The sequence below is a fragment of the Typha latifolia genome, chromosome 13 (assembly GCF_019914945.1).
Source record: "Typha latifolia isolate L0001 chromosome 13, TyphaL0001v2, whole genome shotgun sequence".
In the NCBI taxonomy this organism is placed as follows: Eukaryota; Viridiplantae; Streptophyta; class Magnoliopsida; order Poales; family Typhaceae; genus Typha; species Typha latifolia.
Window position 1 is genome coordinate 3,366,198 of NC_133098.1, and position 16,223 is coordinate 3,382,420.

General features: G+C 35.3%; 4 protein-coding genes across 6 annotated transcripts; 1 reads left to right on the forward strand and 3 right to left on the reverse strand.

Annotated features, from left to right (window-relative positions):
• Positions 1–27: 27 nt before the first annotated feature.
• On the reverse strand, positions 28–2,270 carry LOC140799575 (uncharacterized). 2 transcript variants are annotated; one of them, XM_073153949.1, is made up of 8 exons: positions 2,132–2,270; positions 1,836–1,906; positions 1,602–1,660; positions 1,304–1,371; positions 898–1,004; positions 670–719; positions 504–586; positions 28–399 (listed from the first exon to the last, which is right to left on the reverse strand). In XM_073153949.1, the coding sequence occupies exons 1-8, from the start codon at positions 2,209–2,211 to the stop codon at positions 285–287; spliced, it is 633 nt and encodes a 210-aa protein (XP_073010050.1). In that variant the 5' UTR covers positions 2,212–2,270; the 3' UTR covers positions 28–284. The 2 variants fall into 2 exon arrangements, with proteins under 2 accessions (XP_073010050.1, XP_073010051.1); XM_073153950.1 differs by having other exon boundaries at positions 2,030–2,133.
• Positions 2,271–4,667: 2,397 nt separating this feature from the next.
• LOC140799906 (uncharacterized) lies at positions 4,668–7,178 on the reverse strand. 2 transcript variants are annotated; one of them, XM_073154439.1, is made up of 6 exons: positions 6,849–7,178; positions 6,537–6,627; positions 6,328–6,395; positions 6,182–6,238; positions 5,855–6,109; positions 4,668–4,989 (listed from the first exon to the last, which is right to left on the reverse strand). In XM_073154439.1, the coding sequence occupies exons 1-6, from the start codon at positions 6,954–6,956 to the stop codon at positions 4,864–4,866; spliced, it is 705 nt and encodes a 234-aa protein (XP_073010540.1). In that variant the 5' UTR covers positions 6,957–7,178; the 3' UTR covers positions 4,668–4,863. The 2 variants fall into 2 exon arrangements, with proteins under 2 accessions (XP_073010540.1, XP_073010541.1); XM_073154440.1 differs by lacking the exon at positions 6,328–6,395 and having other exon boundaries at positions 6,537–6,695; positions 6,849–7,141.
• A 2,730-nt stretch (positions 7,179–9,908) lies between these two features.
• LOC140800216 (putative pectinesterase 63) lies at positions 9,909–12,897 on the forward strand. The gene is made up of 4 exons (XM_073154888.1): positions 9,909–10,388; positions 10,826–11,032; positions 11,373–11,608; positions 12,634–12,897. Exons 1-4 carry the CDS (start codon positions 9,948–9,950, stop codon positions 12,791–12,793), a joined length of 1,044 nt encoding a protein of 347 aa, XP_073010989.1. The 5' UTR covers positions 9,909–9,947; the 3' UTR covers positions 12,794–12,897.
• Positions 12,898–14,636: 1,739 nt separating this feature from the next.
• Positions 14,637–15,506, reverse strand: LOC140800130 (auxin-responsive protein SAUR76-like). The gene has a single exon (XM_073154794.1). The coding sequence runs from the start codon at positions 15,366–15,368 to the stop codon at positions 14,982–14,984; it is 387 nt and encodes a 128-aa protein (XP_073010895.1). The 5' UTR covers positions 15,369–15,506; the 3' UTR covers positions 14,637–14,981.
• Between the last annotated feature and the right edge of the window lie 717 nt (positions 15,507–16,223).

Below are 16,223 nucleotides of genomic sequence, written 5' to 3' on the forward strand. Positions count from 1 at the left end.
AAAAAAGTTAATCCGGAATTGCCAATCTGGATTTCAGAGACACTTCTATATATTATTAACAATATATCCTAGTCCATCTTTGAATGGTTGGAAGAGTAGAGACCTACTCCCATATAACCCAATAAAGGAGATAGCAGGCTCAATGAATACGTCAAGATGGAAGATTGAACAAATCTTCTAAATGACCATTGACCAGGACCCAAGAGGCTGAGAATTTCCACACCATTTAAAACAAAACTAAGGTTAGGAAAGTAACATTTATGTTTGGTATTGTCTAATCAAACTCAATGTGGTTTTGGTACATAGCCGTCAACAGCAAAGTTCCGTGTAGCTGCCGGTAATGCTAAGCGTATACCATCAAGTTCAGGCTTCGCAATCACTTGGCAACCAAGACGAGACCTGCAAAGATTCTTGGAGTTAATTCAAAGAAGAAGAAAAAAATCTCCGTTATATGAGATAAAGCACATATATTTTCTAGGCTTTATGAGGGAAGGTACACATACGTCTCAGTGAGCCCAAATGCAAGGTCCAGCATATCATTTTCTTCGTCAGTTGGATCTCCTAGTTTATTGTAGTACTCCACATCCTAAATGGAACTTGTTAATCAGGTAAGTGCTCTTACATCCTAAAATCATATGAAAGTTGCACAGGGTAATGGTGAGAGCATACCATGACAATCACATGGCATGTAGAACATGCAAGTGAGCCCTCGCATGCTCCTATAATCACACAAAGTAAAAGAGTAACTGATTAGATTACACGATCCATGGCAATTACCAATATACATTATTCAAACTTCGAACTTTTACAAGGTCCTTATCAGTTGTAACTATTTGAAGTGAGGAATTCCATTGTAACAATCTAACCAGATATGATTTATTATAACAAGCCAATTACCTTCAAGATCTATGCCATTTTCATGAGCAGCCTCTAACATGGACATTCCAATTGGAACTTTAATGTGTGTCTCTGTCCCATCCTTATTGACAAATGTGACTGATATCCTGCATATCACCACCTCTCATTGTTTCACAGATGAAAAGACATAATAAAGTAAATCCACAGTAAAATTTAGATGATTAACTAGATGAAATACGAGCATACAAGTAGACGGCTATAAGCATACAAAAGAAAAGCTGAAAAGTCCACAAGAAAATTCACATAAAGATTAACTTCACAAATGCACTTAGCACATTCCAAATCACAAGATAATTATCTATTTTTAGTTTATCCTAAAACATAGAAGTTCATAAGAGATAGTTATGCGAAAAGATAATATGCAGTGAAAAAACCAAAATCTCACATGTCCTTTTTCTTGCTGTCTTTTTCATGAGCATCAGTAGTTGTCGCAGTAGAAAACAGAAGATTCTTCTGAAAACAATATGAAAGTAAGTATTAAACATAACAACTCAACTAACTCATAAAAATGACATCAAGAAACTCTAGAAGCTTATCTCAAGATCTGCATACAAAAAGTAACTACACGACTGAAAAAAATATATATATATATATATATATATGACAAATCCAGTATATAGACATATTAATTCTCATAGTTTAAAAACTTAGATGAATGCTTATCATTTGAACATAGAACCAACCACAGGATTCAAATAGTGACCAGGGTGGTCATAGCCTCTTTGCGTTACGGAATATTGACCTGCCGAAAAGATAACTAGTGTTAATAAACTTAAAGAAAAGGAAAAAAAAATAATGTATGTTGCCAAACAACTACGAAGATAAGTTCCAGAACAACATTTAGACATCCAAATAGTTTTCTAAAATATTAAGATTTAGTAAAAAGGAAACCTTTTTTAAATAGTTAAGATAAATACCAACTCTAGCCTCACTAAAGATTCGCACTCCAAGCTGTGAGATTCTGGATAACATGATCAAACCCAAAATCCTGTAAATTAGAGAAAAAAGCACATAAAAACTCCCAACCACATCCAATTTCTCGATAATAATCGAGACCGAAACCCTAAGTAGGGTTTGGAAGAACCAAGTCCATCTCCGCCATTACATCTACCTCGCAATTAGTTTTCGAAAATATATCAACTAAATATGCTAGAAGATTTCTAAGCCATTCGAATGGAAATTAAATCAAAACTTGAAATAAATGGAGAGATACCCTTTCGAGAAAGGTTTCCACGAAGCGGGAAGAAGAGATAGAAAGCGGCTCGAAACCAGAAAGTTCGAAGGGGTTGACATACGACTGCCGGTTATTAAGTCGATTGCATTTCCTCTTCTTTCTTTTCTTTTTTTTACAATTTACACCCCATCTTTCTCTATTATTTTTAATTCAAATTTTATACTTTATACTGAATCATTTGTAGTTACATTTCCAAAAGAAACACTCTGAATGGCGTGTTTTTATGTGATTAAATGAGATTTTTCTTTTCAGATATAATATTAAAAATCATGAAAAGACGAAATGTGAAGCATAATTAACACAATAAGCAGGGTGTGAAATGGAAAACAATATATAAGTTGGGCTTCATTCTAACATTGATTGAGGCCAAGAGGAGCCCAAGGCCTTATAAAATGTGCCTATTCGATTGAAAACACTTCACAGGTAGAGAGACCTTCACTTACATGCCTCTACATTTTCTAAGTGTTCACAAAACCATTTGAAAAGTCTAAGCAGAGACCTCTCTCTGCTAGGGTTCTGGTTCCTCTTCTTTCCTCGCCTCGAGGGCTAGTGGTTGGGTGGAGGGGATGGGGTTCTTCTCCTCTTCCCTCTTTATTTTTCTTCTTTCTCCTCAATTGTCTTCCTCCCTCCCCCTCATCGTCTTCTTTATTGCTCTCCTTAGTCTTTGCCGGATGCATGTTCCCACTCTGTTGGTCTCCGCCATACCTGCTAGTTTGTCGGTACTCCCATCTTTCCTCTCCTCTCTCTTCCAGTCGCATCTATCCTGTCCCTCCGCTTATGTACTGCTGCCCCTTTTCCCCCCTCCACTACCTTCTCAGCCCCTTCTAGCTCTACTGATGCCCACTATGATAGCTATTGCTGAGGTAGCTTACGACATCATGATTTTGGGTATTATTTTTTTTATTATTTTGTCTTGTCTCTTTTCTATATGTACCATATGTTTGTGTGTGTTGTTCTCTTTATTACTGCTCCCCTCCAGTCTCTGGTCACTCCCTCAATTCAATTTTACAGTTAATGTTCGCTAAGTTGGGTATTATTTCTCCACCTTGAAGATTTAAAGAATGGTCTTGTCTTGGTCCGTGAATTCTTTAAAGTTGTGCTTAGAGTCGTATTTTATTTGTGGCCTAGCTTATTACTTTATTTTCAAGTTATAATATTATCATATATAACTAAGTATAGAGCTTGTGTTAAAAAGGATTGTGGCCCACCTATTTTTTTTTTTTTTTTTCTCTCTATGAATGAATCTTGGTGAGTAAATTCAGACCCATTTAAATTCTTCTAATTTTATTGCGTTATCTTGGAGAGTCAAAAGGAAAGATTAGAAAAAGAAAAACTCAGCCCTAATTAAAGAAATCACTTAATCTAAGATTGGGTTCATGGACATGATGATTAAAATTCTACCCACAACCCAACTGTAGAATATAGGATAGATAATGGTTGATTGTGATGGCAAAAGTGACATCTAATCAAGCACAAAGAAACAAATGGGTGGCTTTTCTCAATACCATGAAACATTAGTATCAATTGCATCAGGAAATGTATAAAATGCATGCATCTCTGTGGATCTCCACAGTCTTCCAATCTTTTCCTTGAGGGGGGAGGGGGAGAAGAACCGACAGGTCCTTTCCTTTGGTCTCCATCAAAGAGCCCAAGTTGCATGGGCACAAGTGGAAAAGCATAGGGAGGTGGTTGTCGGCCATCCAACTATCCCTCCAAGCTACCACGTCTACTAATTTTTTTTCTTGATACTATTGATTATGATTTAACAATTAAAAATGATTAGTTGATAGGAATGCTTGATGACATTTGTAGTAGAAGTTAGGTTTTGTGTCTCTTATTTAGGAATGGTGTTTGGATGAAAAGATATTCGTGTGAGAAATTCTTGAAAGGGATCTTTCATGACATTTTTTTTTTCTGAAGGGGAAAGTGAGTTTTGATTAATTAATTAATTTATTGTCACAGCTATAAAATGATTGACTAATATCATAGTAAAGTCATTTTTTAAAGGAGAAAGTTGATAGGCAAGAGTTCGATAACAGTATCCAAGAGCTACAAGGCATCATTCAGAAATAGAGCATCGACTCTTTGATCAAGCAATCAAGCTCCTACAAGTGAAATACATATTACAACACAAAAATTTCAGACACTAAACTAATAAACCAGCTGGTGCTCTAGAGAGAATCTCTATGCCATCACACCAATTGCATGCATTAAATAGCTCTTATGGCACTCGAAATTGAATATAAAAAGCCGTAGCATAAGAGTAATGGCGGTTAAAATTTTCGGATATATTCGGACCAACCTGCATGCATAAGATTGAGCCACACTAAATTCTAATTTTGAGGCATAAAAATAAACTCTTGTGTCACACCAATTTACAAAACTAATATTTATCTAAACAGACAAAGGATTGAATTGAGCAACGCCATGGAAACCACACACTGGTAGGAAAAAGCACACACGCACATATAATCTCTATGGTAGTGTAGGAAAAGACATTCATGAACTCGATCTGTTGCTTGAATCAAATGGAGCAATTGAATTGGAGAAGCAAATGAAACTAACAGCACTAGTTCTCTTACAAATGTTCTAATAGCATCTTATGCTATTTGATTTGTCGACAAATGATAATTACCAGTTAGAAGAAGGATTGGAAACTTACTTAAATTAAAAAGAAAAAAAGAAAAGGACAAATTAAAGTCAACTTGGTTCTAAGCTGAGATCCCTGCATCACGAGATGAAACATCATGCTTTGATGATATCTTTTGCTTTCTTCCGTTCCTTCTTTTGTTGTTACTTCCTCCTCTTCCTTTGGAGGACTGCCCTGAATCATTTGACTGCAAATATAACAATAAAAAAGATGGAAATAAGAGAGAGTAACAGATTATAATAAAAAACATCAATGCTTATAATATACTATGTTGATGATCGATGAGTGAGTGTTAGATTTTCTATTCAAAACAGACTATGTAAATGCTAGAATCAATGCAATTCATTTGCGAAATTAAGTTCGTTAATGATTAAACTATCTTTACCATTCTTAAATCATACTATATTTCTATAGGACTAGTTAAATATATTCAGCTGATTAACATTTGCAATTTTGTGTAGACTATGAGATAATCAAGTATTTAATTATAAAATATACGAAGATAATACACGAGGTAAAGTGTAATTTTATCACAAAAAAAGAAGAAAAAGACAAACAAAGTACTAGGCAATTTGAGGTTTGTTTACTTTTCAATTTTTTTAACTCATACCTAATGTGATGCATAATCCAAAATTAAACAAATATCTCGTGTTCAAGTTGGATTTTTTATCAGTGATCACAAACCACCGATGACTTCATCAACACCCAAATATTTCTAGCCCCCCGAGTCCTGCGTGGCGGCGCTAATGATAGGGAAAACCACTAATTGTGGCCCCACGTGTCACAAGCCACTAAACAAAAGGCATGGCAACTGCCACGTCAGCAGCCACTATGTTAGTCAGACACTAGGCCCCACCCGCCCACAGCAACTGACTGAGCAGGATCTGATCCTATGCAGAAGAATCTGCAGGAAAGACCAGCGGTGGTACTCAGCGATGGTTTGCCAAGTACTCTAATTGTAGAAAATCCTGCAGCTGGATTTGCAGAGAATCCACTGACTAGCCCAGCTCAACTAAATGAATTAATACTCGGTCAAGGAATAGGCTACTCACCCCGGCGCAGAACCCGGCGGAACTCCGATCCAACTCGCCGAGCTTCGACTTCCCCGAGTTCATCTCCGAGTTGCCCCGCTTGCTCCCCCCGTTACAAAACGGTGAGCCCGACGGCGACGAGGACGACGCCGAGGGCGGCGCGAAGCGATCAAAGCCGTCGTTTCTCTGGGCCCCACAAAATCCACCGTCCAGGTCAGCCTGGAACATGTCCACGAACAGCTGCTGCAGCTCCTCAAAGCTCTCGTGCGCGCTCTCCTGCCAATCGAACGGGCCTGTATTAAATTAAAACAAAAATAAAATTTTGGATTAATTAATAATTATCCTTACATTTGGCTTGGTTTGGCTCATCATTTGGGCCATCTCCCCGAGGAAATCCGCCATTCCCTATTTAACCCAAAATTAAATATAATCAGGATAAATTAATTCATTAAGATGATAATAACAATTAAAAAAAACAAACGGGTTTAATATACGTCATTATCGTCGTCGCTGTCGTAGACTCCAACGTCGTACAGGAATCTCTTGTTGGAGTCTGAGAGTACTGTTCAAATCGCAGCCACAAAACCCCGTAAATTTTGTTTCTTTTTTGTGTGTGATTAGTTTAATGATTAAGAACAAAAGCACGAGGATTTCAGCCTAAACCAAACGTGAATTAAATAATAAAGAGGGGAGATGAATCTACCGGAATAAGCTCCTTGGATCTCTTGGAATTTTTCCTTAGCTTCTTCGAGGTGGGTGTTCCCGGAAGCGGGGCACTTATCCGGATGCCATCTCTGCCGTCGAGAAATCCGGATAAATCAATCGGATAAGCGATCGAAACAGAGGAGTAATCCCAGATACGCTAAGATCTCGAAGAAACAGAGGGGAAAAATAACGATTTCGATCCACAAATCGCTTAAATCCCAACAGAAGAATGGGAGAAACCGAAAGCTTTTGAAAGACCCATCAACCCAATAGCCATAAGTTTCCTCAACGGAGAAGAAAAGGCACGTACCATGGCGAGCTTTTTATACGCATTCCTCAACTCCGCATCGGAGCACTCTTTGTTGAGACCCAGGACGGCGTACAGATCGCCGCCACCCTTCTCTCCGCCGTCGGCCATTGCAGCAAATCCGACCCCTGATCTCCGATCCGAAGAGAAGCGGAGGCTAGAATTCCAAACCCAAGATTACAAGGAAGTACTACTCCATCTCCCACACGCAAAACTTTGGACAGAGCGGAGAGAGAGAGAGAAACTCTACAGGAAGCCTCCAGAAACAGTCTAGTTATTAAAACTTCCTTTCTTTTATATAGTTTTAAGTGAAAATTTCTTTATTAAGGAACTAAAGATCAAGGTCGTCCATCCATCCTTTTTAACTATATAAATATTTATTTATTAATCCCGTACTCATCCTTATCTTTTAAGTTGGTGAAGAATAGATCGGAACCAAGTTTTTTCTACCGGGCCGAGACTCCATGGGGAGATAAATTTGAAATTAGCTCCAATATTATGAGAGTATTACGTAGTGAAACATTTTAGGAATTTATTTGTAAATTATTTAAAGGTAAGGTGTTAAATGCATATTGCCTTTAAAGAACCGTAATGGGGCCCAATTGATTCGGACGGGATTGATAATTGATTGGGCGGAGACGAAGGCCAACCTTCTCGTCGCTCCAGAAAGTTCCCGCCCGGATTTCTCTGGAGCCCTCCTCGCAGAAAGGACGCGAAGTTGAATGAAATTACGGCGTGCCACTATCACGCCGAAAGCTGTGGTCCTTTTCCACCGTAGGATCGGAGAGATGAACCGCAACGGGCTGAGATCTCTGTACAGGAGATATTTTCGCATCTCTCCAGAATGTTCTTCGGTGGGCCCCAGCATCGACTCGAACGACGGAGGGGGTAAGTGGGACCGGGTAACAGGGGACAGCTCAACTTGCAAACATTTTGCAAATAACTTCCTATATTTTAAATTTTCTATACTTACGACTAAAATTAGACCGTTAATTTTTTTTTCATACAAATTAAATTCTCTCATTTTTATTATTTTTTATAGACAAATATACTCTTCACCTATTATATAAGTATTTCTCTCTTGTCAAAGAATACCAGGTGTTTTTTTTTACTTTTTATATTGTGCTAACTATATAGTAGATTTTATTAAATCTAGTTTATTTTACGAAGTTTAAAATAGCAAGCTTCCCATACAGAAACAAGACAAATATAGGGTTAAAAGAATGAGATAAAAAATTTATCTATTTTGCTTAACATATATGATAAGAAGATTTTAATCATTTAAGTATGCTCCATTCACTTTGACAGAAGTATATTTAACCTTAAATCTTATTCTACTATTTATATTTATTCTCTGTACAACCTCCTCTAGTGGAAGCAACAGCAACAGCAACAGCAACAGCAGTGATCCAAAAATCAAAGGACAAAACCTTATACAAATCGATCTTAAAAAAATTTGGGTATGACCAAGTGATAAACTCTAAAAGGTCTTAAATTTTTGGTGATTTCTTCTATAATTTGACTTCCAGTATTCCCTTCTGCTCTTATTTGTTATTTGGATATTTGTCAACCGAGGTCATCATCGCCAATGAGCTGGAGTTTGAAGAAGGAAAATGACAAGTTTAGGAGATCATACCTTTTCAACTATGCTTCAACTATACTTCTCTCTTTTCAGTGTTCATAATCTTTAAACAAATTATATATATATATATATATATATATATATATATATATAATCTTAACTACATGTATGACATGACCTTAATAATTAATCTTTACTGTTCTCTTCTTTTATCTATTCTATTTTTTTCATTTAAAAAGACAATTCGTTTAAACATGTTAAACAAAAGCAATCATTTATACTAACCAATTAGTTATTAAAAATATTTTCTATCCTTTAATAAATTCAAGGGTATATAAGATATTTTACATATGTTACTAAATTAATCAATAAAAAAAATAGAATTTAAGTAATTTTTTATTAATTATTTTTATAACTGTTTTCTTAATAACAGGAGTTTCAACTTCTATCAATTTATTATTATTTTAAAATTTTATAGAAAAATGAGTAGCTAAGAGAGAAATAAAATATGGCTAATTTATCATTACAATTTAAAAAAGTGACTCGTACTTCCAGTTAATTTTATTTGGTATTATTTAATTACAACCGTTCAAGAGAGAGAAATTAATAATTCTTATTAAATAATTTGACCTTAAACAATTAAAATAATGGTGGTCATAAATATAGCCTATTAATTTTAATTAAAAACTTCCTCCCCACGAAAAAAAACATAATAAACGTTTTCTAATAAAAGAGGCATTCTTAGTTAAATATACAAGATAAACTCAATAATTATAATTAACCTTATGGTTAGCAGCCACCCTCCTCACTGTCTTCAGTGAAAGGGTGGCTTTCATTACTTTATTGAAAAGATTATTATTTAGGTAAATCTGATATTATATGCCACAGGTGTGTTTGTGAGTGCTAGTATTAGAAACAGAATAATTATTAAAAAAAAAAACATTATGTTTTACATTTATATTGTATATATTCCACCTATCAATGTTTATTATAATGCTATTCTTAAGTACAGATTAAGGTGATAACCTTTTCCTAAGACGCGATTGAAAGTTCTTTTCTTTTCTTTATTTGCTGGTAATAAATAACACCCTCTTTGTTATACTAAACAAGCCTAACAGTAAGGTGTTTTATGCAAAATTTTGTTAAAAAAATTATGGGTTAAATTGCAAATATTGAAAATACAGGGTGCAAGTCATAAAATATAATTATAATGGAAAGAAATAAAATAGGATATATTACCATATTAATCAATATCGTTAGTCTCTCTAGATATCTCTAGATATATAGTATCATAGCAATGTTTAGAAAACTAACATAACGGTTAATTAGAATACCATAGGACTATTAGATGGTGATGATGATGATTACCTTCCTCAAAAATTAATTTAATCAGATCACTAATCCAATTTATTTCCTTTATATTTTTAGATGCATCTCTCCTCTTAACTCCGAAAACTTTCTCACCATACGTTTCTCTTTTATCTCAGCCATACCAAGCAACATCGTCTTGATATAGTTTCATGGATACAAAGCTATCACTGTTAACTCTCACTGTAGCCTTCTTCGTAGCCAATTCCGTCCTTCCTACCTCCTCCAAAACAATAACAACAACAAGAAGAAGAAGATATAATTTTGACAAAGTTCTCGTCGGTGCCGAGAACGGCAGCAGGATCATTAGAGTGAGGAAGGATGGCACTGGCGATTTCACGACGATCGGAGATGCCGTCGACGACGTACTGCCGGGCAACATGCGACGTACGTATCTAGTGATTGGTCCCGGGGTTTACCGAGAGAAGGTGACAGTTGATCGAACTAAGCCATTTGTCACACTCGTTGGTGATGAGAATGCTATGCCGACCATCTCGTACGGCGAGACGGCGGCGTCTTGCGGGTCCACGTTCTTGAGCGCCACCGTCGCCGTCGAGTCGGACTACTTCGTTGCATGCAATATCATCTTTGAGGTAATAGTTTTGATCTAGTTTGCTGTTTTTTTTTTGTAGGACTGTTGACCTTCCTTTATTTCAGTTTAGAGTTGTCTTTTGCATTAGATATAGAAGATCTACAGACATACTAATGCTCAATAATTGTTATAATTCATTAATGAATAATATGAAGTGGTTTGAACTGACATGCAGAGCTTAACTACCTTGTTACCTTTTGAGGCCTTTCGATTTATCTTTTCTTCATAATGTACTTCAAATGAGGTTGTTGTAATATCTAATCTATATTGAAATCACTACTCAGAAGATTAGTATTAATCTTTAAAGCAAAACATCATGATATAGATATATATATATATATAGCCAAGTTCTAAGAAAGTTTAAGCAGATAAATGTAAGAGAAAACACTGACATCTCTATTGTTAAACATCATATTGATATCATTTTGGTGTTAGAAGAACACAGCCCCAAAGCCAGGGCATGGAGTGGAAGGAGCTCAAGCAATAGCCATGAGAATCTCAGGGGACAAGGCAGCCTTCTACAATTGCAAGTTCTATGGGTACCAAGACACTCTCTGTGATGATCAAGGCAGGCATTTCTTCAAGAATTGCTTCATCCAAGGCTCAATTGATTTTATCTTTGGCAATGGCAAATCCATGTACAAGGTATTCCCTCTCTTCTTCTTCGTATGTCTACCCTCCTAAAATATCTTAGTTGCATGTATACCTTTTGCATCGCTATATGGATATCCATCAACCATCACAAACTGTTGAGATTCCATAAAATTAATTGTAAAATAAAAAATACATAGAAATACTCTGAATCTTAGTTATATATACTCCTCTCAGTTAAAAGTATATGTATCTTTTCATTTGTTAAATTAACATAATGCAACTCTATCTCCTCTCTCTCTCTCTCTCTCTCTCTTAGATGCAGTTAAAATAAAAATCAATCAATATAATGCAACTGAATATTAATAGCATTGTTTGAATTGAATGATTGCAGTCGTGTGAGCTACGTTCAGTTGCAGATGGCATTGCAGCTATCACAGCACAAGGAAGAACAAGGAGCTCAGAAGACAGTGGCTTCTCCTTTGTCCAGTGTAAGATCACAGGAACAGGAGCTATGTACTTAGGTCGAGCTTGGAGGCCGAGTGCGAGGGTCATCTATGCTTATACGTATATGAGTAGTATCGTTGATCCTAAAGGATGGAACGACTGGGGTTTTTCGAATCGGGATAGGTATAAATCAATACTTATTTTTAAATTTTTTTTTTATATCATGGACTAGACAAAAAGGCTAGTTCTTCCGATCTCGATATATAAATTGAACAACAAAATCATGCTCAAATCAATGCTTATATAACATTTCAATGGAAAATTCACTAAATATTAGGGATTGAACACATGACCTAATGTCATGGCCAGTTGGATTAGACTAGTTAGCTACTGTATCAACTTAGCTAGATTGATTTTTATGTTTACAAAACCAAATATATCCAAATTCTAGAAAATTTCCATATTCATTAGAGCCCTTGATTTTCATATAAAGTTTTTTTTTTTCTCCTCTATTTTGTTGCATGTTTTATTAAGGCCTTTTTCCACATAATTGCCACTTAAATTATTTTAAATTTAAATTAAAATTTTGTTAATAGAACCCAAATATATCAAAATTTATTAGAGCCCCAGATTTGTCTTTAAAGTATTTTTCTCTATTTTGTAGTACCCTTTATTAGGGCTTTTCTATTACATAATTGTTGACTGTAACTATGATATCTTAATTATGATATTTTTATATAGCACAATAATTTCAGTAGTAATTATGATATTTTGAAAAAAAAATTAGCGGTAATTATATAAGGGATCATCACAAGAGTTTTGTGAAAATAAATTAAAATCCAAAGGGCTGCTCAAGAGACTGACATTTTAAAAAATTAAAATTGATAAATTAAAATTCAAAGGAAACAACAAACTAAGAAATATTAAAATGATCATTCCAGTACTTAGGATGTGTATTTTATAGCGCACCAAAGTTAATAGAATTTGGTATTATGGATGGAAATGGCATGCATGTACTTACTTTTTTTTTTTTAAAAGGGAGAAGTGAGAAGTGAGAAGTGAGAGCTTAATATTACCTCATTAAATATTGATACTGCTGGGATGTGAACTGAAGAACTCTGATACAATATGAATCTATTTAACCACTGGCATGTACTTAGTTTGATGAGATGATGTCCATTATGAGTTTTTGAATGAATATTTTGCAGGACTATTTACTATGGTGAGTACAAGTGCATGGGACCTGGATCATCTACTGCTAATCGCGTGAACTATACTCGAATACTAGACGATGAGGAGGCGAAGCAATTCTTGCACACCGGATTCATCCAGGCCCAAACCTGGCTTCTACCGCCACCTTCGCTGTAGACCTTTCTTCTTCTTCTTTCTTTCTTTCTTTCTTTCTTTCTTTCTAGTACCACCACTTTACCAAGCACATTATAGTTTGGATAGATTCTAAAGTGTATTTTTGAGCTTTCATGTGTGTCATTTGATCCCTTATAGGTCTACTAATTATATGAGGCCCTTAGTTTTTTTTTTTTTTTTCTGTTAAAAATAAGGCTAAAGATAATTTATTATTAAAATTATTGATATTGAAGTGAGAAAGTTTTGAGACCAAAGAAGCATAAGATCTCATCCCTACTTGGCCCATTGGGTTGAAATTCTTTGCAGGATTGAAGGGAAGCTGGAATTTTGATGTAAAATTAACTATGACCAGAATTCTCCAGTAAAAGGGTGGAGAATTTTCAAACTGTAATTTAGTAACCTAATAAGTTTCTTTTGCAAGAGAAACATATTTTCTAGGCAACCTAATTTATAGAATACACATAGAGCCGTTGATTCTCTGAAATAATTAGCCCTAGATATCTAAACATATATAACACAATTTGAATTTTTTAATAATCTTCCAAGTACATCAATGACATTTTATTCTCCTTGCAACTCTCTTCTCCCATGGCCCATGCATTATTTCACAGGATCAAGTGTTTTCAAATATAAATAAATATACATATGTATATATATATTTATAACCATACATTTTATCTATTTTATAATTACACATTTGGGGATTTTATAACACAAGCCTTCATTTTTTTTCTTATAATTTTTATTTGACACCCTGACATTATTTTGACTAACTAACATCAACCAAATTACTAAAATACCTTTACTATTTCGTCTCATTTCCTATATCTATCTACCAAGAGAATGAAGTATAACGAAATATTACTTTTCTAGTACATTTTAAGTTGAATCAAGATGTTATATAAGAATTATAGAAAAAAAGGAGGGGTCGGATTATAAAATTCTCAAAGACGAGATAAGAATCAAAAAATAAATAAAATATAGAATATGATTTATAAAAAATTATATATATATATAGAGAGAAGTTGAATAAAAGTTGTAGCTAATCATTAGGTGGAGCAGAATGCAATGTACAAACTATTCCAAAAAAATAAAAAAATTAAGAGTCAACAACCAAAATCGGCCATAAAAGAAAATAATTATTGGGCCAAGTTGCAAAAGGAAAAATACAAAGACGAGGGAGGGGAAAAAGATTGCTTTAAATATCACGCCGGAGAAATGAGACATGAACATTGAGAGGACAGCCAGCCAGGTAAGGGACACCTTTACATCTTCCATGCAAGGCCCTAACAAATTGCTGCTATTTAGCTGGTTGACAAAGATATTGCAACCCAACTGGTATACACTGTCTCAATCTCAATCTTTCAAATATATACATATATAATATATATATATATATATATATTTTTTTTTTTTTTTTTTTTAGTACAGTACACTTTTAAATAGACAACAAAATTAAATGAAAATACTTTTAATTATTCGTTAGTAGGCAATTAGCATTTGGTGGATTAATTAGAAAGTTTTATTCAAATCTTTTCTATCTCATTTTGCGTACCCCTAAGTTTATTAATTTTGTAGTGCATGTGAAGAGCATCATGATCATAATAATCTATTTGTATATCAACTTGCTGCTTTTAGATTCTTAGAATTTAAAATTGCCCAGAAGGATTGAGGTTGGTTTGACCGTTCTAGTTGCAATCGCTCTAATTTTATAATCCCCCTTAAATTCGATTTAAGATATGATTGTAGAAATCAACATCATTCTGCATGAATATGACATATAATTAAAGGCAATTTTTTATTTTTTATTCTAATTTTATTTTATTTTAATTGATGAAGGTAACAATTAAAAGCCATTTATAATATGGAAATAAATCACTAATCTTTTTGGATTCAAATGTACATATGCTTCCATACACCTTACAAGAGCATTAGAAAACCAAGCGATTAAATTACTAACTCCACGTTTCCACGTCTCTCTCTCTCGCACGTATTAGAATTTAGAAGAGGGGTGGGGGGTTAATTAATAATCCTCACGTCATTATTTGTTTCCTAATAATTTTACACAAAACTACCTGCTAATTTCACATTCACGTAAACAAATTAAAATTTTCAAAAAGCACCCTACTCGCGCGAGCCTGTTCCTCTGGACGGTAACCTTACCGCTTCTCCTCCTGGACCTCCTCCTCCATTAGCAAGCGTAGAAGTCGACCAGCTCGTCCGCCGACTCCGGCATCGGGTCGGCGTTCTCCAGCATCCAGAGAAGGTGCTCGAAGAGCACCACCTCGCATCCGACCACCGTGGCTCCGTCGTCTCCGGCGGCGGCGCCGCCGCAGCGCTCGACGAGGTTGCGGAAGAGGGGGTGGCCGATGAGGTCGGAGCTGACGAGGTACCGGCGCCGGGACTTGCCGACGTAGACGGGATGGAGCCCCGCGGGGACCTCGTCCCCGTGGAACGACGACGACGACCCGGCCGCCGGCGAGCTCCACGTGTCCTCGCGGGCGATGTGGCTGGAGGAGTTCCACCGCTTCAGCATGCATTTGATCTTGTTGAGCTTTCCGGTCACGCTCTTCGCCATTGTAGGATGACCGGCAGTGACTGGATCTAGAGAGAGAAAGAGAGAGAGAGAGAGAGAGAGAAGTTGTGGAGTTGTGAGGAAGAGAGTAGAGGAGGTTGGAGTTTATATAAAGAGGGGTTGGAGAGAGTGGGTTCCAGTTGGAATTGGGGGGGAGGGGAGGGGAGGGGAGGGGAGAGGAATGACGCCTTGGAGTTGATGGTAATTACGAGGGGTGCCACAGGTGATTTATTTTCTATTACAATTTGGGTTATGAAATCTATAATAGTTAAAGGCTGGTGAAATGGAGAGAAGATGATACTATTATTTTGGGACAATTATAATTTATTTCTATGATTAAAATTAAAATTTACTTCACCTTCCTAAAATATAATAAAAAAATATTATTTTTAATTTAAATATAAATTATAAGTGGGTAAAATTACATAAATAAAACTATAGGGGGATAAAATAAATTTAGGAGTTGTTGGAGTAAAATATAATTTCTCTTATTATTTTTAACTCTTACTAGTTTGATTAGGGATGGCATGTTTAAGTTAAAAGTAATTTTTTTTTTAGGAAAAATGAAAAGTGATGATATTTTGGTACCATGGAAATTAAAGAATTATATTTTGGTATTTTATTTTAAGATAAAAGTATAAAATAATGGAGCATTACAGTTAGTATTAAGTGGTTGGTATTCTAGAATTAATAAAACAACACACACACACACATATATATATATATATATTGTTTAAATTTAGGACAAGTATATTGAGAGGATATTTATTGTTACTCTTTTCTTGAAAGAGGTTGGCCTAATTAGCTAACAGAGAGGTTCACTGCTCTCCTATTTATTTCGGCCTAATTTCAATTTAC